This window comes from Notolepis coatsorum (genome assembly GCF_963971535.1).
Source record: "Notolepis coatsorum genome assembly, chromosome: 3".
Classification (NCBI taxonomy): domain Eukaryota; kingdom Metazoa; phylum Chordata; class Actinopteri; order Aulopiformes; family Paralepididae; genus Notolepis; species Notolepis coatsorum.
In genome coordinates this window covers 15,257,539-15,280,816 of record NC_140167.1, presented here as the reverse complement: position 1 = coordinate 15,280,816, position 23,278 = coordinate 15,257,539, and the positions used below count along the sequence as shown (strand labels likewise).

The 23,278-nt window shown below is 42.2% G+C and overlaps 1 protein-coding gene across 2 annotated transcripts; it reads left to right on the top strand.

Moving 5' to 3' along the window:
- Positions 1-1,574: 1,574 nt before the first annotated feature.
- On the top strand, positions 1,575-22,396 carry mavs (mitochondrial antiviral signaling protein). 2 transcript variants are annotated; one of them, XM_084310886.1, is made up of 5 exons: positions 1,575-1,646; positions 14,394-14,516; positions 15,070-15,247; positions 18,719-19,446; positions 19,982-22,396. In XM_084310886.1, exons 2-5 carry the CDS (start codon positions 14,394-14,396, stop codon positions 21,110-21,112), a joined length of 2,160 nt encoding a protein of 719 aa, XP_084167012.1. In that variant the 5' UTR covers positions 1,575-1,646; the 3' UTR covers positions 21,113-22,396. The 2 variants fall into 2 exon arrangements, with proteins under 2 accessions (XP_084167012.1, XP_084167011.1); XM_084310885.1 differs by lacking the exon at positions 1,575-1,646 and adding an exon at positions 14,224-14,277.
- Positions 22,397-23,278: the final 882 nt, after the last annotated feature.

Sequence of the window (23,278 nt, the reverse complement as noted above, 5' to 3'; positions counted from 1 at the left end):
CAGTGTTTGTAATATCAACAGGAAATCGAATGTAGAATGTTTGCTCCTTTTTGTTGTGAAATTGAAAGCGTCCGTCAGTAGAAATATTTACATTATTCTAGAATATGCATTCTTCTCTGATTAAAATAATGTACTTGTTAATCTGGGTCTATGGTGAAACACAAAAGGCTGATCCTGCTTGATGCCATAATCCCCTTGTAATCCTACATTTCATATCATCCCATAATTAAGATCACTGCTGTTATGTTCATTTCATTGTACAGAGTTGATTAGGTCTACCTGGGGGGGGGGGGGGGGGGTTCTACCGAAGTAGATCGATTGTAGATTCAGACCAATAGAGTTATACTAATTTCATTAAATAGGTGCTGTTTGCTGACATTTATTGCTTACAGTATACAGTAGATGAGTAGAAAGACAGATTGATCAGCTGCAGGCCGACTGACTCACTAAACGAGTCTATAGTGCCACCTTCTGGTTAGAAATAGGTAGTCCACACACTATATCGACATACTACTGTATTGTTATATGATTCTCATTTCACTGTCGGTTTTGTATTCGTTTATGGTGTGCATACATCCAACTTTTTAAGTTATCTCACGTTTACTGTCTATCTGTATGTCGTGTATGTCATATATGTTACGATGAATTGAAAATGGGGGACCCTGATGTAAACAAGACGAAAGTCTTTCTCTGGTCTGCATCCCCTTAACAATTGTATGTATTGGGCTGTACTGTACTGTACCCATTCTGCAATCTGTTAATAAAGTTTTCAATCAATCAATCAATTACAACTTTATGCTATCCAGCAGGCCAATAATCCAGTGCCCTATAGCCCTAGTTGTCAAATAAATCCATTGTTTGATTGTCCCCCCCCCCCCCCCCCTCAATGCGGTCATTTGATCATTTTAAAAACGATCATTTAAGGGTTTCAAAATATGTAAACATTGTCTGGCATTCATGTAGAGTGTTTGTTCATGAAATTGTTCTCATGAACCTTGGGTGTGTGTTTGTTTGTTTGTTTGTTTGTTTATTTTTCTGTCTGAAAGCTTCTTTATTGTTTGTATAATATACACCCCTTATTCATTGGCTAAATGAATAGCCTGTATTGATTGATTGATTGATTGATTGATTGATTGATTGATTGATTGATTGAAAACTTTATTAACAGATTGCATAATGGGTACAATACAGTACAGCTGTATGACAGTTTACTTCTGAAAATAAACTTATTACGGTGATAATCTAGTCTCTATTTGGTGCAAAGAATAAACAGTTTGTTCCCTAACACTGTCCATGTGAAAGAAAGGATTAGCCCTCGGTTTAGGGACAGATGTAAAGCAGTGGTCTAATTCTAACTCAAAGCTAGTTGGCCTCTCATCGGGTCAGCGGGAGGAAAGGTCACGATCGGGGTCAAGGATTATTAACTAGCGACTGCCTCCCAGAGCGGAGAAACATTTCTAATTGGTCCTCTTTTTATAGACGGCGTTGTCCTCCAATGGCGACCGAGAAACCGGACGTCTGGGCGTGACCGCGTGGCGCAGATGTGCGTGGCCACGCCTCCCAGAAGCCACAAAGCACGAGGCTCGATCGACAGCAGGAATAGCTTCTGATTCCCCGGATTGTTGCTGAACCTCTCTGCACGAAAGGTGAGCTTTCTATTGGAATGATATTGCGCCTTAGAGATCCCATTTGTGATTGTTTTAGGGTTGTCATTGAATGACACAGTGGGGGAACTGCGTACGAGGAGGAAGATACTTTGTATTTTAGTCATATCTAGTCATAGCCTGCAAGATAGCATTACAAAAATGCTTTAAATTAGATTAATTCAGGCTTTCCCTGCAGCTGTTACATTCGCTTGGTCGTGGTAACTAGGCGTTCCTTAACAGCAGTAGTGTAGTAACTTTGTTAAGAGTCAAGTGATCTTCTGTAAGATTGGAAAAGCTTTGTTCTCAATTATCATCATAATAAGGATGTACTTTTTTTTGCAGGTTTTAATAATAACCCATAGCTGTTTTGTTTGTACGTTTGCACACTATAATTGAAATTGAAAGCAAATAACTTTTTTTTTTCATTTACCTGAACAATGACAAGTGCTTGAAATCTGACACAAAGTTGAACGATTAAGAGAAACTCAAGGTGACTGCCAACAAGAAAGGGCTGTCTCCTGTCTTGACCTAGTAGTTTTAGAGGACAATCTTTTGGCACTGCTCTTTATAGCCGAATTGCCCTTGTGTCAAGGAGCCTTTCCCCCTCATTTCAACATTTCACTTGTCGTCTTTGTTTATTAGCATCTCATCACATTGAATAATATTGATTCCATTATATCCAACAGTGGACAGTATAAGGTCTTATATCTTACTTATACTATTACCTATCGTGCTAGTCTATACTACTATGCACTCAGAGTGTAACACTCAATACTATTTGACGAACAAAGCCACTAACCCAGTTAGTTGCAAGAGATGTACCCCTCCCTGCTGACTTGTAAGTCGCTTTGGATAAAAGCATCAGCTCAAATGACTAAGCGTAAAGGTAACAAGAAGGTCTCCTCTTGTGAGGTTGCAAATACCACGCAGTAGTTTCTGTTGGAAATGATACACAGCAGTAATGATACACAGATTGCACACAGCAGTTCAAAGGCAAAAGACTTTGCTCTTTGGTTGCTACCACTATCACTCTGTGTCTCCATTTTGAGACACTGTTAATGAGGCATAGACCTCCAACTGTCTCAGAAGGCAGTAGTGGCCTAAAAATGTGCCAGTGTCACTTGTGTGTGTCTTCCAACCACTGTGAGCCAGGTATAGTCACGGTAGACTTTAGCTGCCACAGATTATAGGACCCTAACATGCTCTTGCCATAGACCAGTATAGACAGGATATCCTGTTAAGCGTTAAAGGGTTTCTCCCGACTGAACTTGGCGGCAGAAGATTATTATCAGCTGACTCACTGTATACATATAAACAGAGGGAAGGATTTAAAGTGTATTCAACAACACATGTATGTAGTTCTCCACTCGGATCGTGAAAAGGCCATCTTCTGTCCCAATGTCATGGGGGTGTGTTGGTAAAACAGGACAGGACGCGTGCAGTTAATCCTGTTGCTCTGTTTGAGTACCCAAGCAAGTCAAGTCAGGTTTGTTTGTTTCAGCCCATACAGTGTTTCTGACATGTGGATTCCAAGTCACTCTTTCCTTGATACAAAGATCAATAGAATAGAAAACTTTATTGCCATTTCAACACATGGTTGATTGGGATTTGTCTTGGTGCCAGCACATACAGTACATGTATTATAAAAACATACAATATAAAAACACAAGAATACATGCAATACAATCCCCACAATAAAAGTTTTACACAAACAATTAAAAAGAAAAAAATGCTACAGTACCTAAAATAAATAGCTCAGTGTTTCAGTTTAAAGTGCATATTGCCTTAAAGTGCCTGTCGGCTGATGCTAGCCCTTGTGGTGCAAAGTGCCTGTACATTTGTACTTGTATATCAAGGCACCCTTCTTTCTAACATCATCTTTTTACTCTTGCCGAAACATTTGGTAGGTATTTTCTGCTGATTCACCACAGCCGTTGGCTTCCGGTGTATTTTGAAAATGTGTCTACACCGCATAAACCCACGAAAGTCACCACACATAACTAAAATGACATGCTAATGTAATGTGCTAGCATCCACGACACATGCTACTGTTACGTGTCACTTGTCTTCTGAAAGGTTTTGCCATGTTGTGATATATAATATAATATAATACAGTATCGGAGGGAAGACTTCCTCCTCTTCATTCTTAGTATTGAGGCACGATGGAGCAACTTCTCAGGGGGGAACAAAACCTTTTCAGACAAATAATATGCACCTCAGACGTTAGTCAGATGAGTGGCGAGTGGTGACTCAAGGGTTTATGTGGTGTTTAAGGCTCATTTTCAGATACAACGGAAGCCTATGGCATGGTAACGGTAAATTATTGTGAAAAATAAGGACCTCTCAAGGGAAAAATTACTTGGAACCTACGAGTCAAAAAGACTGGTGTGGTCCTTTAATCACAGTTGCATGTCTAAAAGCAAAGGGCTTTAAATTGGCACGCGTTACAACGGACATTGACCCTCAGTGGAAACGGGGGAGAAAAAAAGATGTAAGAAACCTCAGCAGGGCAATTCAAAGCGATCTGATGCCCCTACCACTTTCAGCAGGGCAAGTCACAAGACATCTGATGCCCCTACCACTTTCAGCAGGGCAAGTCACAAGACATCTGATGCCCCTACCAGAGCGGTCAGACATGCATAGGCATAGCTGTCAACATTTTGATTTGAAAAAACGTGCAGGTTTGAGCCACGCCCCTTATCCTGGCCCCGCCCCCTCACACCCGGCCCCGCCCCCTCCCACCCGGCCCCGCCCCCTCCCAATGGAGCTGCCTCGTCGCTGCTGGTCAAAACCGGTATTATTTTGTTTTCCTACTGTGTAGAGTGTAAATGCTATAAAAATACAGTAAATTACCTTTTATCAAAATATTAACCATTAAATAAAGGTTGTAATCTGTAAATGCATTTGATTTTACTGTAATTTGACAGTATTTGGAAACCATAGATGCCAGACATTTAGTTTTCTTGCAGCTTTTTTTCTTACAGTCTACAGTCAGTGAATCCTAAATCTCCACTAGGCAACCACTTAAAGTTATCAGTCCAACAAGGACTGGGTGAACTAGTTGCTACATTAAATTAATCAGATACCTGGTTGAAAGTGAAATGCTGTGAACATCCCTGCATTAAGTGTAAGACAAATTCAGTATAAATTCAGTTTATGTAGTAGTAGCATTAACATGTTCATATTTATTGAAATCTTACAATTCATACATAAATGTTATGATGAATTGAAAATGGGGGAAGAAGTCCTTCTCTGGTCTGCATCCCCTTAACAATTGTGTATTGCACAATACTGTATTGATCTGTTAAAGTTAGCAATCAATCAATGTATTACCAGTGTCTTTATACCTTCATCACTGTAGGCTACATATTAATACGACAACTCAAGAAGAATCAAGAGGTTTATTTGTCACATACAGTGAAATGCAGCTGGTCACGCCCGCATTGATTGTGCAAAATGCAAAAAAATATAGACACAGGATATGCATGATAAAAAAAGACATGCCATGTTCCTGAAAAAGCTATAAAAAATACCTATGGTCATTAATTTAGCAGTGGGAAATGGGAATATCATTTTTGGAACAGTGTGTGTCTATTATGTCTGTGTAGTATGTCTGTATTGAGCCGTACTGTATTGTACCCATTCTGCAATCTGTTAAATAAAGTTTTCATTCATTCTACAGAGAAAAATGAGATAGAAAAAAAGCCAATGCGATTTTGTGTTTTTCCTCAATATCTCTGCAATGCCTGCGAGTTACCAGTAACTGTATTTGTCATACCATGACAATTCACGACAACTTTTAAAACGGATCAATTTATTTATATGTATAAATCGCATTCAGGAAATTGGGCGTCAGTGAAGGCATGCTATCCGTGGAGGAATGGCAGGAGCAGGAGCAAACGGCTGTTAGTGTTCACCAACCAATACATTTACACATTCCTGCATTTGTATTGTTTTATCCACAGAAGATTTGCAAACCTTTTGTTCCAGAGACAAAAGCCACAGAGTGGGCAATCAAGAGACACTGGCTAAGTTGATTTGACACCCTCGGTCCGCGGCCGCCTCGGTGCGTCTACTAGTACTCGCTCCCCTGAGCTCTGAGCTTTATCCGGTCGCGTCGCTGTCTTCTTCTGGTCGCAACGGTCTGACTTCCTGTGATAACGGTCTAATCTACACTGCTGCCACCTGTCGTCACGGAGGAGAATTGCACCCATTTTGTAAAAAAATAAATAAAAAATAATAATAATAAGTACAAAATACGTACCAATCCGTGAGCCGTGAAGAGGCCGTGCAGAGGGTCGAAAAAACAGGAGAATCCCGGTAAAACCGTGAGAGTTGACAGCTATGTGCATAGGTGCAGAAGTGGCTATGTGATTGCTCCTGATCTCACTGCCGTCAAGTAAAAACCAAAAAATCTCATCACTCTAGTTTCGGTCTATTTCTCCCTCAAATATACAGTATCTATACCTGTATTGAAAGTTCACATGATGGCCTTATTTGGATTTTGAACCATATGCATGACCTCAGAGCATGTGAAACCCATTCAAAAGCCAATTAAGTGCACGGGTGTCAAATTAGATTCATTCAGTCAAATTATCGAGGGAGAAGCAAATTCTCAATTCCTGAAAAGTTATACTATTTGGTGAGGCAGCGTCTTCCTATCGTGACAGCAGCAACATTATAAGCCACCTGGAGGTGATTAATCAGTTACTGTACCAGTCAGGGCCTGTCCGGCCCTTTGCTAATCAAGACTGGTTGGAATCGCAACCTTGAACTGTATCAGCAGTGTTTCCTCTTCCTAAAAGGGAGAGTTGCAGCTGTACATTCTTTAAACCAGATTAACCCTATTAAATTGGGTTTATTCACATAGGCCTTCATTCTGAAAGAGTGATTTGTAGAAAATATGCTTTTTAGAATTGTCTTACCCTATCATAAATTAATAAAACATGTAGGTCTGAAGAAAAGAAAATACTAACCCTTTACTATTATGTACCCTAATACTACTATTCTTATTGATTGATTGATAACTTTATTAACGGATTGCAGCATGGGTACAATACAGTACGACTCAATGCACAGAATTGTTAAGGGGATGCAGACCAGAGAGAGACTTTCGTCTTGTTTACATCAGGGTCCCCCATTTTCAATTCATCATGACATTTAATTATGACATACACACGACATACAAATATACAGTACTGTTATACTACTACCTATCTTGCTAACGTGTGTTGTGTATATACTACTATGCACTCATTGCACTCTGAGTGTAACACTCAAGCTCGACACTGTTTGACGAACAATGCCACTGACCCTTAGCTGCCAGAGATGTACCCCTCCTGCTGACTTGTTGTTCACAATCTGTAGTGTGGTAGTGAAAGCGTTAACCCTCTGTAGTGTGGTAGTGAAAGGTTAACCTCCTGTAGTGTGGTAGTGAAAGGGTTAACCTTCTGTAGTGTGGTAGTGAAATGTTAACCTGTAGTGAAAGGGTTAATGGCAGGGTTCCTACCCATTTATGTTGGATCAAATGATGTTATGACAAGCGTCTGTAACCGGTTAAGGTTTTTGTTGGGAGTTATTCCTCATCTGCATTGAGAATTGAGGTCAGGGGGTGTTGTTCCATTGTGGGCTTGTGAAGCCTGTTGAGACAAGTAATGTTGTGATTTGGGGCTTTTTATTTATTTATTTTTTTACAATTAAACTTGACTTGAGGACAGATCGACACACAGCCTACTAACATTATTCAGGAATATAACTGTCGAAACAACCAAACTGCCTGTACTCAAGAATAACCTTTTCCCAAGACAGACATGAGCGCAGGACAAGACAGGGGGCATGTTTCAATTCCTCTACCGAGATCAAATGCAATGAAAAGAAGACAAGAACTGCTATGTATAGGGCCATCTCACAGTGGAATAGATTGCCATATGAAATTACTCAAGCAACAAGTAAAGAAAGCTTTAAAAGCAAGTCAAAAGATTACTTTTGGATACAGAGACTACAGGCACAATTCTTGATATATATAACATTTGATTATTTTACTAGTCATTTTGTAATATTTTGGTATGTAATGAGGTGGGTTGGTTGGTTGGGGCGAGGTGAATTATGTTTGATTATGTTATGTATATTGTTTCTATGTTTGTTATTGTTGGTTTTATTTTGAATTATGTTTGTTTGTATTAGGGCTGGGCGATAAAACGCTAACGATAACTATCGCGATAAATTATTTCCTCGAAATAAACATGAAACGTGGTCGCAAAGTTTCGATATATCGATTTTCCAAGCTTGGATATGAGCACACGCACTAACAACCAATCAGTGAAGGAGATGGCAGACAGCGGAAGGAGACTCAAGTAGTAAACAAGGCTGGCTAGGATAATTAGCTTGCACGGCGCTATTTTATAGTTTACGTGCCGAGTGGGTGTGTGGCGAGAATTCTGAGGCCACGGTTATAGTAGTGTGGGGTATACGGTGGACGTCGTTGCAATGTATTGGGGCGGAACAGAGTATTTTAGGGTCATATTTAGTGCGTTGGAAACAAGGCTGGCTAGGATAATGAGCTTGCACGGCGCTATTTTATAGTTTACGTGCCGAGTGGGTGTGTGGCGTGAATTCTGAGGCCACGGTTATAGTAGTGGGGTATACGGTGGACGTCGTTGCAATGTATTGGGGCGGAACAGAGTATTTTAGGGTCATATTTAGTACATTGTCATGGAATACACCGCTTGCTCTGGCCAACTGCTAACGTGCACGGACTGATGACGACATCAACTCGAGACATTCGCAGCAGCAAAACAAGTCTATTAATAGCCCGTCCATCGGCGCCGGGCATAAGAAGTTAATTAAACTTGACAGACATTATATCGACGATAATTATCGATATCGAGTTATATGAAAAAAAATTTATCGCGATAACGTTTTTGGCCATATCGCCCAGCCCTAGTTTGTATTTGTTTTGTGTGGACCCCAGGAAGAGTAGCTGTTGCCATTTGTAACAGCTAATGGGGATCCACATAAACTTGAACTTAAACTTGACTTGACTTTGACAATTTAGCTATCTGCAGACTGTGGTTAAAAGCAGCAGCAGTGGTGGAAGAAGTAACTCAAATCCTTTACTCAACTAAAAGTAGAAATACTCTGCAGAACCCTTTAACTTTAACCCTTTACTTTCCTCCAACCCTTGTTGAAAAGGAAGGCACAGAACCTTCTCCCACTGAAACGAAAGGGAAATGTTGGCTGTTTTTCAGTTTCACTGGACCAAATAAAACAATTCCTTTTGCCTTGATTAGTGAGCCCTCTGGTGATGAAACTCCAGACGTACAACAAGTAAACCCTTCCGTAGAGCCATATGGAATCCGCAATCGCGGACGGAATCGCGGAATTGAGCAATAAAAATGGAATCAACTAAAAAAAAATTTTTTTTTTTTTTTTTTTTACTTTTTTTTTTTTATGTTGTGGGACTTGTACAGCACTTTGTTCAACTTTGTCGGTGCTGTAAAGTTTAAACCTTTTTAAATCTTAGACAAACAAAACACTTTGCTTTCATGAAATATTGTAAGCCATCATTTGAGGCTTTATAAAAGCAGCACAATGAACACAAATCTGTCAGTGCCGAGTCCGACCTCATCTTAAATAACAAACAGCATTGCTTGTTGTAATTAACAAAGAGAGGCAGAGTTGATTTTGCAAAAATATATATAATTATTATTATTTTTTTAATCTAATTTAATTTTCATATTCGAATCCCATGCCCATCGAACGAAGCTTCGAAGCTTCGAAGTATTTAAGACAGCCCTATTAAATGGACTGTTATATCTTATTAAATTGTGGACATTTATTCATTCCCACTTATTAGACACTATTTCTGATGGTAAAATGAGCGTACAAAGCAAAATACAGAATTCTGAAATATGAAAACGGAAAAAACGGAATTTGGAAAAAAATAAAATGGAATTTGGAAAAAAATTAAACGGATTTCATATGGCTCTACCCTTCCGGTTCTCTGCGAGAAAAGAACAGAGAGGCAACACCTTCAGTGGGAATCTAACGGCCTTCAGCAGGGCAATTCAAAGCGATCTGATGCCCCTACCACTTTCAGCAGGGCAATTCATAAGACATCTAATGCCCCTACCACTTTCAGCAGGGCAATTCAAAAGACATCTGATGCCCCTACTACCACTTTCAACAGGGCAATTCAAAGTGATCTCATGCCCCTACCAGAGCGGTCAGACATGCATAGGTGATCCGGACCCATCACACTCGCCATCAATGACTCCACCCTCCCCCCTAGTCCGCAACCTCAGTGTCATCCTCGACCCCACCCTCTCATTTGACCCCCATGTCCGCTCCATTGTCAAAACTTCATATTTTCACCTCCGCAACATTGCCAAAATCCGTCACTGCCTCTCCCCGCCTGCTGCTGAATCCCTCATACACGCCTTCATCTCCTCCCGCCTGGACTACTGTAACTCCCTCCTCACTGGCATCACCTCCCGCTCCCTCCATAAACTGCAGATGGTCCAAAACTCAGCCGCCCGCCTCCTCACTAACACCCGGTCCCGCGAACACTCCCCCTGTCCTCCACTCCCTCCACTGGCTCCCGATCAAGGAACGCATTAACTTCAAAACACTGCTCCTCACCTTCAAAGCCCTCCATAGCCTGGCCCCCCCCTACCTGACTGACCTCCTTCTCCCCTACCGCCCCACCCCACCCATTCCCTCCGGTCCTCTTCCACTCTTTCCCTCACTGTCCCGTCATCCAAACTCAAAAGTTTTGGTGACCGGGCATTCTCACGAGCTGCACCCCGACTCTGGAACTCCCTCCCTCAGACCATCAGAGACTCTCCCTCACTCTCCACCTTCAAATCAAGACTCAAAACCTACCTGTTCTCCCAAGCATTCAACCTTCCTTACCCATAACCACCCTCCTCCAACTCGCCACCATTTCCCCCTGCCCCACGTTCTCTCCTCTCCTGCACCCCCCTTGGTTTTCCCTTGCTCTCCCCTACTCACTCCCGTATTTGTTATCCGACCGTTACTCATGGTTTTATGTTCCTGTGTATTTCTTATTGTCCTCCATTTCCCTGTGGTTCTATGTTTCTTTGTTTTCTTTGTTTCTTTTTTGCCTATTGTCAGCGACTTTGGGTCTTTGAAAAGCGCTATACAAAATAAATGAATTATCATTATTATTATTAGGTGCAGAAGGTGCTCCCGATCGCACTGCCGTCAAGTAAAAATCTCATAACTCTTGTTTCGGTCTATTTCTCTCTCTAATATACGGCATCTACACCCGTATTGAAAATTCACATGGCCTTATTATATGGATTTTAACCATATTCATCATGAGCCTGTGAAACCCAGTCAAAAGCCAATGTGATAAGTTTAAAAGTGCATGGGTACAACAAGTAAACCCTTCTCTGCAAGAAAAGAACAAGAGAGGCACCACCTCCAGTGGGAATGGAACGGCCCTTAGATCTCATTCAAATATTTGCATTATTAAGCTTTTTTAAATGTGCTTGTTTTTACAGGGTGATTTCTTTTGTGCTTGTTTTTACAGGCTGATTTTAAATGTGCTTGTTTTTACAGACAAGGACTTGAAATAAAGAAACTAAAGTATCAACTGAAAGCTGTCAATAGGTTACTCATTAACTCTTTAAATGCCATGCCTGGTTTTCCATTTTACCGCTTGAATGCCACCATCCGCGCCAATGTTAACGTTAATATCGCCTAATCTATGTTTTAAATTATGGCTATGTGTCTAATCTGCCCATCGCATTATCAAAGACTATGTTCCAGACAGTGCTGTGAAGGCAGATTGTTTTTTTATCGCGTCGTTGCCGTTTCAGAGCAGTTAGAAAAGCCCCCGTTTTGATATAAAAAACAACTCATTCTGGAGCATTCTATGAAAATCGTCTTTTAGTGGAATATTCCACAACGTTGATATTCGTCGGCCTTTTTATGAATCGTTTTCAAATAAACGCTAGATGATCAATATTATACGTGCACGCACGCACATTACGGCCGCGCGCGGACAATCGCCTTGTTGATTTCCTCTCGGACTTTTACAGTGAAAACGAAAGAAGAGATTTCACAAAACAGCTTATAACTTCATCAAAATTACTCTGATTATCCTACCACTGATAACATAGAGTCCTTACCTGACATCAGATGGTATCCAACTGGTATATTCCAATTCCTGATCACCATTCGAAAAAATCGATACGTGTATGGATCCAACGCGACACAGTGGTTCTCCATGATCCGTGGAGATCTGAGGCTCCAGAATGAACTCTAGTAACCCCGGCTGGATCAGTGAACTGGAAAATGTGGAGTACCGGATTTTTTTCCCCATTCATTTTCATTGAGTCCATTCCAAAATCACTTATGTCATCTGGGAGACGACAGGGGGCGCTTTTTTCCACAGTGATCACCGGCGCAGCTCGGCAATACTCGGGTAGGCTCGGGTGATGCAATAATTTTTCAGATCGCAAAAAAAAAAAAAAATTCCGAGAAATCTCGTGAGTGGCTAGCAACCACCTATAAAAAAACACGAGAAATCTCGTGAGTGGCACTGAAAGAGTTAATAGGCATGATTGTTAGCCATCATACTGTCGTCTGATTCGGTGACCGATTCGGTGTGGAGCATTGGATTGTGGGATACACTTCATGCTAGAAGCTTGCACTTTCAGGGTATCTGCGGGGTATTAAAACGTCTTAAAGTATTAAATTCATAATTTTCAATTTAATTTGCACATGTATTACATTTGTTGCGAGGGGCAGCTCAGCTGTGGGGAAATGAAATAATGTTAAATATATGAAATGTTTTTGTATTGTAGTTGTTGTTTTGCGGGGGCTACCGAGAGCTTGTATGGAACACACGAGAATTTAAATTGCTGCACAAGTCTGTTTTTTTTTTTTTTTTTTTTTTTTTTTTTTTTGCTAGTATGGTCATGAAAGTGGTATTAAAAATGTCTTAATCTTAACGTCTTCAACTTAACTTTTTGAAACCTGGAGATGCCCTGGAAGGGAGGAGAAACAAGGGATCAAGAGGATGTTAAACGCTCCCTTCCTTACAAAAGTTGGAACCGAATCCCACTTTATTTGGCAGCCATTTTTCATCCTGGACATTTTGGGGATACCCTCCTCGACTCGAGGGAAGACAATGATGAGGGGGGGAAAGCTGAATGCAGCCAACGACCTGCTCAAGACGACGGAAATTATAGTTTACTTCCGGCGCGGGGAGGCGGTCCACCCTCATCTGTAAATGGCCAGCAGGTGGAGAGAGTAGATCGTTTTACATTTACATTTAGTCATTTAGCTCAGTGGTTCCCAAAGTCGGGGTCGCGACCCAAAGGTGGGCCGCGAGCAGCCACGGGTGGGCCGCGAGATGATTAAAAAAAATCTATTTTTTATTTTTTGTCAGGCCACTGAACTTAGAAGCAGGCCAGGACAGTGTTTCTAGTTGTATTCTAGTCAAATTATATTCTATTGTATTCTAAAATGTGACTATATGGTTTTATATTAACTTAATAAATAAACAAAAACGAAAAATCTACTTATTTCAACGAACATTTCAAACTAAATAACAGATTATGCACATAAAACGCTGAAAACAACCGAAGCAACAATAGTATTTTAATGAGGCTATTATTATCATTATTAGTTTGCAGCAAGTTAGCCCTCTCATAAATAGCACATATAAATGAATAACTAACTTGAACTAACTTAATAGGATTGAAGTGATATTTGGCTTAAAAAAATCGGTCTCCTGGCAAAAAAAAAAACCTGACTATGTGCATTGGGCCGCGGCTCTCTGACGCCTTATTTTCTGTGTCCTGGCCTGAAAAGTTTGGGAACCCCTGATTTAGCTGATGCTTTTATCCAAAGCGACTTACAAGTTCTGTAACAATATTCATCAAAGTGTTGCGTGTTACAGTGTAGGTTAGTTTATTAGGACAAGTGCATGATGGTAAGGTTAGTTAGGGTTAGATTTTTATTTTTTTTAATTTTATTTCAGATAATGGTTGAAGAAGTGCGTCTTTAGTCGACGGCGAAAGATTGGACGGGATTCTGCTGTCCTAACTGGGGTGGGTGGGTAGTTCATTCCACCATTGTGGCGGGGCAAGGACAGAGAATAGGCGGCTTCTCTGATGACCCTCCCGGAGCTTGGATAGGAGTAGGTCTAAGGCAGCCAGAAGATGCAGAGCGTAGGGGTTTTAAATTCCTTGGCACCACCATTATGTGAAAAAATTGTGGGAAGTTAACACCAGCCACATAATCAGCAAGGCCCACCAGAGGCTCCACTCCCTGCACCAACTTAAAAGGTTTGGTGTCCAGGGAGGCGATGCTCAACTTCTACAGAGCCACTGTGGAGAGCGTCCTCACCTTCTCAGTGACTGTGTGGTACGGAAACTGTTATGCACTGTGTAGCATTTTTAAATGTTTGTGAAACAGGGATTGCATTGTATGTATTCTTGTATGTTTTGATATTGTATGTTTTTATACTGTGTTTTTTCCACAGTTTTATGATGAAATTAGCATTGCACAGAGACAAATCCCAATCAACCATGTGTTGAAATGGCAATAAAGTATCTATCTATCAATAAGCTGTGCAAAAAGAATGAACAGTGAGGTATGAACCGGATGTGTTGAAATATGGACGTACTGTATGTCAGGAACTGAGTATTGAAACCGTCTCCGTCTTAATATCGTATCTTCATCGATTGCCACTGTCTCTTTACCTCATAGATGTCGTACGCCAGTGACAGACTATACAACGGGTACCTGCGGCCGAAGATGGCGCTGATCGTGAGCAGGGTGAAGGTGAGACACATCCTGCCCCACCTCCCCTGCCTGACGGACAACGACAAGGTGAGGTTCTATACATTCTTAGAATTATCTCCTCATTTCCTCCCCATATGGAGCAATAGACCACCGCAACACTTTTGGTATTTTCAGCTCATGGGAGAGCGCGGGGGGATAAAATGAATGAATGTTAATTAGAGCCTTGACGTAAGTGGTTGTAGCTACGGCTGTGGGGGCGCTGGAGACGCATGATCCAATAACTTTTTTTATATGCCTGAGACTGCAGATTGCCCAGGGAGTGTCTCTGGACAAATGTGCCGGTTGGGGAGTAGGTGCGGAAAAGCGACTATAGCTCGGCCGAGAAAGTGCCGATCGACTTTGGGTCGTTGATTCAACATTCATTCATTTTATCCCCCCGCGATCTCCCATGAGCTCCATGTAACACGGAAGTGCAGTGGTCTATGCCGTCGACACAGGCCATTGACCACAGTTGTTATCTAACGATGACCTGTCCTGTTATTTAACTTTCACAGTAATTGTATTACAAGATCTTGATTATATAATCGACTCCCACAAATACATTTGTTAACATTTCCTTAAAAAAAATTGACCTTTTTAGGAGGAAATAGAGGCAAAGAGGGAGATTAGTGGAAATTATGTTGCCATGCAGCATCTGCTGGACTGCCTGAAGAGGAGGGACAACTGGCCCGATGAGTTCATCACAGCGTTGGAAGAATGTGAACACAGAGAGATGGCGGCGGAGATCAGAGCGGAATACAACTCCCTGAGAGCCCAGAGTAAGTCATCCTCCCTGGCTCGCAGGACCACTTTATATTACAGGGTAATGACTAGGCGATAGCATACAGTAGGTGTAACAGAAACGACCTGTCGGATAAAGCATGGAACTACGGAAGCGTATTGCTGCCACACCAGAAAAAAGAAATATCTGTATCACGTTATAACATAAAGGTTTCACGTTATAACGTGATAACTTCTTGCTTTAACATAAAAAGTTTCACGTGATAACTTCTTGTTTTAACATAAAGGTTTCACGTTATAACGTGATAACTTCTTGTTTTAAGTTATCACGTTATAACGTGAAACCTTTATGTTATAACAAGAAGTTATCACGTTATAACGTGAAATGTTTTATGTTAAAACAAGAAGTTATCACGTTATAACGTGCAACCTTTATGTTATAACGTGATACAGATATTTTTTTTCTGGTGTGGCAGCAATACGCTTCCGTATGGAACAGTATAATCTTTTTTATCTATTTCTTTATCTAGACACGTTACATAATCAACACGACATAATCCCAACTCCCACATTCTTTTTAATTATATTCTATTTTTAGTCTTTAAGTTTTGCGATGCGTTGAATTTAGCCATGTTGTGTATCTTTTTTTATTCTGAAGGTTCTCATGACTATTTCTAGATGTGTTTTCCACAGCACTTTGAGCTGCCACTTGTATGAAAGATGCTAAAGAAATATGATCATTTCAGGTAATATCTGGTAATAATAGTACATGGTTTTACTTTTAGAAAACATTTGTCCACAATTACAAATATTTAGGCTGCTTGTTGTTGTTACCATATCTTACTTGAAATGGCCAGGTTGCGTTATATCTATGTTATTACACAGTAAATACCATGTAATTTGTGTACAGTAATATGAAGTCCTATACTGCCAAAAGCATTGATCATAAATTACTCTAAGTTACTCAAAGTAACAATGAACACGATGAGAGGATAAGAAGCATAAGAACCCTGTTGCTTTTTGAAAGTAAATAAGTCTTCATCCACAGTGGATATTGAGGATAGCTAGCTAGCTTGCCTTAGGTTTGTTCCATACAAGCGTTAAGGGATATGTGCAGTGTTTCCCATACATGGGTTTATTTGTATAGCCTATTTATCACAGTTAACATGTCACATTACAAAGAAAGGAACCCCCCCCGGCCCTGACCTTAACCCTCAGTGAAGATAAAGAAAGTGCTGCTCACTGCAACATGAGACAGACTCGTCTCAAAACGGATTCCCCCGAGCCGATCGATACAATAACATCACTAAAAACTGTTGGTTTTACACATTCCTTTCCACCAATTGATTGTGTGCATCTTGGACCTTGCAGCATCGCCGCAAATGTCCCATCGACCTGTGGGGAACACTGTTACTTTGGTGAAATTGAGTTATATATATATATACGTATGTGAGTAATTGATGGTTACTGTTAGGGATGCACCGAATATTCGGCCACGGAAAATTATCGGCCGAAAATGGTTAAAAAAGTTTAGCACCGAAAAAATATCACTGTCAAAGAACAGGGTTACGTTCGTAACCTACCTAACGTGTTGTTGTGATGATGTAATCAAAACGCGGCTTCAGTCATTACATGCGCAACGTGAGCTCTTCAGTCCTGCGTTCTGCAGCCTGTGATAACTCCTCTTGGGACTCGGGAGTCGCGCTGTTTCTATGTAAACTCTGCGAGCAAAGCGTCCAATAAATGCGTCTTTAACATGCTTTATATCCTCGCCATTACTATATTCCTGTTGCGGTTAAAAACCTTTTTAACTAACGACGTTAGCATTAAGCTAGCTAACAACGCTTCCATTCCTTTCACCAGTCTCTCTTAACACATTGATTGCCACGCAGTATGCCCATCATTATACCCAGTCTGCCACCGCTGTAAGCCTATGGAGATGTTTACCTTCTTTGCAGGGCTATAACTTTTTAAATATTATAGCTATATCTGCATTACTATTACTATGGCCCATTCAACATCGATTATCTATCGTTCCGGATGTGGGAACGTTATATTTTTTCATTCACACATTGTTGTGTTAATACCATCGAGAATATAAGTGTTTTTAAGCTTTTCTGCTGTAATTCCAAAAACGCTAGTTATAGGCCCTGACGCATATGATAGATTATCGATTGGCGTTTCTTTCCTATACACGCTATATTAAACAATTCAAATGTATATAATCGGTATACATTATGCTTCATCATGCGTGAAGGAAAGGGGGGGGGGGGGGGGGGGGCGTTTATAATTCCTTGATCGTCAGTAACTGCTTTATTTAGTATGGGTTGATATATTGATCAGACTGATTGCAAACAAAGAAATGGACAGACTGATTGCAAACAAAGAAATGGACAATCGGGCTGAAAATAACGTTAGTGTCCTCTTACCGTTCGCCGATGAGACTGGAGGAAAAAGATCCCAATTATTTGACGTCGATCTCCTAGATCCATTTCCGGTTTGTATGACGCAATAAACGCCGAAATTATATCGATTATTGCGTTTCGAAAGCGATCCAAATGCACTCAAGTGTGTATATTGAACCACGCCACAATATATCTCTGGCGGAGGAATTTCCTCGATGCACCGATCGCCAATTCCGGTTTGGCGTGAGTGTAACTCGCCCGACCATCCACCAGGCGGCGGTATTGAGGCGTTGCAATATCAGACAGGGTGCCGCTGCAGTCCGGAGGGAGGCTGGATGAATTATGAATGCCGAAAAAATTTAATATTGATCCCAATAACTATTTACGCCGCTGTTGGCGTTCAACGCATGGCGGACAATAACGATTTACGCCGTTTATGGCGCACAATGTGTTAAGCTACGTCATCCCCCGCTAAGAGTCACGGGAGATGTAGTAAATACAACAGTCCTTCCATGTAGGCTAGAACGCCGTGAATTATGACAGTAGTTCAAGTTTCTTTATTAGTTGTCATACAAAAATACAGAGTACTTTTATATAAAATGCTTACTGTAGCCACTACAGTAACATCATTAAGTCTGCTATAAGTCTGATATTCTCCCTCTCGTGTGTGCAGAGCTTTATGCAGTTGTAAAGCACCTTGGCTTTGTTCTGAATGCACTTTGTTGTAGTTATCCTACAGAGAAAAGAAAATGCACTTGACTTTAATGCACATTTTGTTGTATGCAAAGAGAAAATGTTTAAATTGTACAATCTTTCAGCAGTCAGTCTGGAATCAATGTATGCATTCAAAAGTGCTGAATAAATGTTTTATGGACCCATAATAGTGATTATTAATATTATTTAAGTTAAGTTTAGCCATAATCATGTCTTTTGTCATAATCAGGTAGCTGAACAAAAAAAAATACATTATATATATAGTTCTATTAATCATTTTTGGCCTTTCGGCATTCATTTTTCGGCCAACTGTTTCCTATTTTCGGTATCTGTTTCGGCCAAGAATTTCCTATTCGGTGCATCCCTAGTTACTGTTTACTCTCTCCTTAGGTCCCAACCCGGCCCCCGCTTCCGTCGTTCAGGCACATGTTCACCCAGCGCCCTCTGCCGATCGATACCCGTCCCTCCCGGAGAGCGCTGGGGATGGTCCAGCTGTAGCGGCTGCCCCGGCTCCCTCGGTTCAGGCTGCAGCTCCTCCAGAGCCGGTCGCCCAGGCCCCACCCCCACCCCCACCGGAAGCTCCTGTGCAGCCAGAATCGCCCCCAAGCCCCGGACCCGAAGCCGCGTCCTCCGCAGACACTGCTACTCCGCCACCACAGTCTCCCCAAGCGACGGTGGAACCCCATGAAGAAACACCTCCTCCCTCTCCTCAAACCCCACACCACCGCGCCACCACACCACCACCACCGCCGGCAGACAGAGCGAGTCCTGTTTACCAGGAGCCTGAGGAAAACTCTGAGTCCGACCTTCTGGGAGACGACCCCGCGGTCGAGGACGTGATTCCGGAGGAAGCGAGCGCTGCGGACAGCGGGGTTTCGGAGGTCAGTGATGAGGTGACCCCAGAACCAGAGGTTTCCGTCCTTCAACCTGATACTACCGTCCAGACGGAACCACTGGAGATCAGCCCGCCGCCGAGTCCCGCTGCGACCCAGACGGACGCGGCCGAGAGCTTTTCCACTGTGATGCCGCCAGAGAAGCTTTCGGTGCAGGACACCGCCCCGCCGACAGACAGAGTGACCCCGGGACGTGAGGACGGCTCCCGACCCATTGCAACACAGGTGAATATGAAATTATGTTGTAAATGTTAACTCCTTTTTGGAGAAGACTTTTCCAGTGGATAATATATGATAACTTTGTTTGTGTACGATGCAGTCTAAACGGTCAATGTAAAAAAGAATATGTAATAATGAATATGGCTGTGGGGGTGCTTAATGTCGTCTGAAGGAGTCGACTGAAGGCTTCTTGTCCTCTGGAAAAGCATGCAATTGGTCCACTGATGGATACATCTTGATATTTGTCTAGTCTAGTGTGTTCATTAGATGGGTGGAATCCTCTTTCTGTGCCTGTTTTCTTAGGCAGTTAGCCTCTGGTATGCGTGCCATTAGCGTTAGCCACGCTTCTAGGCCTCTTTTCTTTTGGAAAGAATGATTTTTTTTTTTTAAATAAACATATATTATTATATATATTGTTTGCATTCGACTAAGAGGTTCGCAGTCGACTACGGCTCCTTTCGATCGATTATTCGACTAATAGGGGTCAGCTCTGATAATTATTAGAAAAACTGACATTTGACATTGATTTCACGTCTTCTAGGTCACTGAAAACAGTCGGCGCACAGAGACTATGGTGACCACTTCACCCCCACTGGATGGTACAGAAGCACCGTGCGCCTCTCTTGGTGGTGCTGACGATGATGACGATGACGACGATGATGATGACGATGATGATGATGATGATGTATGTCTGAGTAAACCTACTCACCTCATTAGCTTCCAACAGAATAATGAAACTCTTCCTCCATCCCCCTCAGAAGATGGACCTTATTCAGGTAATAGCGACCGTCTGGAGTTCGACACTGAACCTGTCACCCCCCCGGTTGCCGCAGCTGTGGCATGTTCTGATCCCGCCTCGGTGCCCGAAACCGTGCCGTGTCAGGAGAATGGCGTCGTCGTCGTCGCAGAGCCCGCGTCTTTCCCCCACAACGAGCCCGAGGAGGACCACTACGAGTCCTCCTGTCAGAGCTCCCTGGGGGAGCAGGAGGTGCTGGTCAACGTGGTTCACGTGATGGAAGAGCCGTCCATCCAGAACCTGGCCGGCCAAACCCAGAGCGCGTCGCACGACGATAGGAACGTGTCCGTCCATCCGTCTCTTGAGAGGTACGACAGCCAGCCCCAGATCATGGTCGAAAGTGCGTCCTCCGTGTCCCCAGAGTCGTCGTGTCACAGCTGTGACGACCAGGCGGAGGAGGCGTCACAGGAAGAGGCGTCGCAGGAGGAGGCGTCACAGGGCGAGGCATCGCAGGAGGAGGCGTCGCAGGGCGAGGCGTCGCAGGGCGAGGCGTCGCAGGGCGAGGTGTCGCAGGGCGAGGCGTCACAGGAGGAAGCGTCACAGGGCAAGGTGTCGCAGGGCGAGGCCGGCGTGTCCCAGGAGCCACAGGCTCAAATCCTGAATGGCCAAGCAGCCAGCGCACTGAATAAAGAGCCCGAACCCGTGCCGCCCACCTGTGCCGTCGCCGCGTCGATCGCTGACGCTCCCTCCGGTGAGAACTGTCACCCCTCAGAGCCCGGGGCGGTCGAGGCGCTGCTGGAGCTGATGCCACAGGCCCAACAGGAGCCACTGGAGAGGGCACCCGCTGGCAAGAAGTCGTCTAATGCAAAGTACTTTCTGACGGCTGCGGGAGTGGGTGCCTGCGCCCTGCTCATGGCGTGGAAGCTGAAGAATTAACGGGACTTAGCTCTCTGAAAGGAAGGGGAGATTAGGTTTTAAGGCTTTTAAAAGAGGATCTTAAGGGTATGGTGCCTTATTTGTTAGTCACTGGACTGTAGGGCTGAAATGAGGTGTTTTCCCGATGTGAGGTAAATATTTAACCTTTACCCAGTAGTAATAGCAAACTGTCCAGAACTTTGACCACTTAATTAATCCTAAATGTATTAAATCGGTTTATGTCTCTTTTGCCCTTGCACACAAATACCAAATACTACAATCTGTCCATTTTTTTCCTTTTTTTTCTACTTCATTTGAAGCACTTGTAGAGACTGGGGTTATTATCTCAGGTATTTTATTTACTTATGTAAGCAAATGTATGTGTTTTATAAAGTCACTGATGCAATATGTGATTTCTCTGATGACCACTTTCTTGATGATGCTATTGGCTGGCGGGAATCCAGAAAGGACTAGAATTAAGTACAGACTGGTTCAAGGATAGGGATTTCATTGCATGTGTACTCGCTTGTTCGAGAGAGGGAGAGCATTTCAGCCTCTTGTTATTTGGAAATTGCAGTAAAAATGTTTTGCCATTTCTGGACAATTAATGGTGCAGCCCTACAGACTCCTGTATCAAGAGCCTGCATTTCATTGGATGTATACTGTGAAAGAAGGATAACTCATCCACATTATATAATATTGCTTTTCCCATTGTTGGCACTTCGTAATATCTATGGTCGTAATATCTTATGCACTATATAATAGTAATAGCTTATGCATTTATTATATGTATTTATTTGTATATACTATCTTGGTGACTGCATTCTGACTAAAAGTGATATATGACGTTATGGCGTTTGTTATGTGAATGGGATGTTTTAATTCAAAGGAGCGACCCAAGATTAGAACCAATCATATGTATAATTTCATCAATCATTTTACAGAATTACTCAATCTGTGGACAGGGATGTTATAGTAATGCAGGGTTACAGGATTATTATCCTATGAAGATATTTGAGATTATGTAATTTTCTTCCGTTATTTCATGTTCAAGAGTAAAAACGAATTTGAATGTGTCCTATACAATTGTGAACTGTTGTTTGTAAATAGTGTTGAATAAATATTAAAAATTTAATAAAAGCTTCACTTATTTTTTACACACGACATGAGGCAAGGTTGTATAGGCTAGTGGCTACTGTATATATTGGCAGTAAATTGTTTGTGGGAACAATGCCTTATCGTTATGGTAAGACTGGAAATTCGAATCATATTTTAAGCTTTCATCTAAATCGCTATGCACTGTGTCTATGCACTTGATAAATCAATAAAAATTATAAACTGGTAAAATGTTGTGTTGAATATGCCATTGTCAAATGATTCCCTGCAGAGATTACGCATAACTGGTGTTAAAGTATTCATTGTTTCATTGTCACTTCTACTTTACTGTAAATGGATAACGTTTCTTAAATTGGAAAATAAAATGCAGTAGTAGTTAGTAGTTAGCCCCTTTCGTGACTGCGATGTGCAAGCCAGGGGGCCCCTGGCTTGCACATCGCAGTCACGGACGGGGCTTCTATATATATCTATGGCTATAGTAGCCTGAAAATAGACCACTTTACTTCCGCGTTACATGGAGCTCGTGAGGGGGAGGGGGGAACGGGGGGAAAGAGCTCAGTGCGATAAAATGAATGCATGTTGATTAGAGCCTTGACGTAAGTGGTTGTAGCTACGGAGCCACAACCACTAGATACGTCAAGGCTCTAATCAAATTTCATTCACGCACTCCCCCTTCATCCCCCCCCCCCCGCTCTCTCCTATGAGCTCAAAATACCGCAAGTTCTATGCTTGCCGTGTGATTTTTTTTTTCGTAGCCGTAGTTTGCGAAGACTCCGATTGGCTAGCCCGCGTACAGCGAAGACCCTCTCTTCCGCCTTGTACATACGTTCTCTGCTTCGAAGTGGTTATGCTTTTGGCCTTATTTCGAAGTGGGTTATGCTTAAGAGTTTGGAATCAGGGCTGGTGGTCCATCACCCTGCTCTAAAGATAAACTCTAAGCATAACAACCCACTTCGAAAGAGGGCCAAAGAAAGCATAACCACTTCGAAGCAGAGAATTATAAAATATATGTAAAAGGCGGAAGAGCCCTTCGGAGCTAAACCAATCAGAGAGCGTCTTCGCAAACTGCGG

Bases quoted from the DNA above. Each gene is read 5' to 3' on its own strand.
- mavs (XM_084310885.1), top strand. The intron at 14,517-15,069 runs GTGAGGTTCTAT...TGACCTTTTTAG, and splicing joins GCCTGACGGACAACGACAAG to GAGGAAATAGAGGCAAAGAG. The intron at 15,248-18,718 runs GTAAGTCATCCT...CTCTCTCCTTAG, and splicing joins CAACTCCCTGAGAGCCCAGA to GTCCCAACCCGGCCCCCGCT.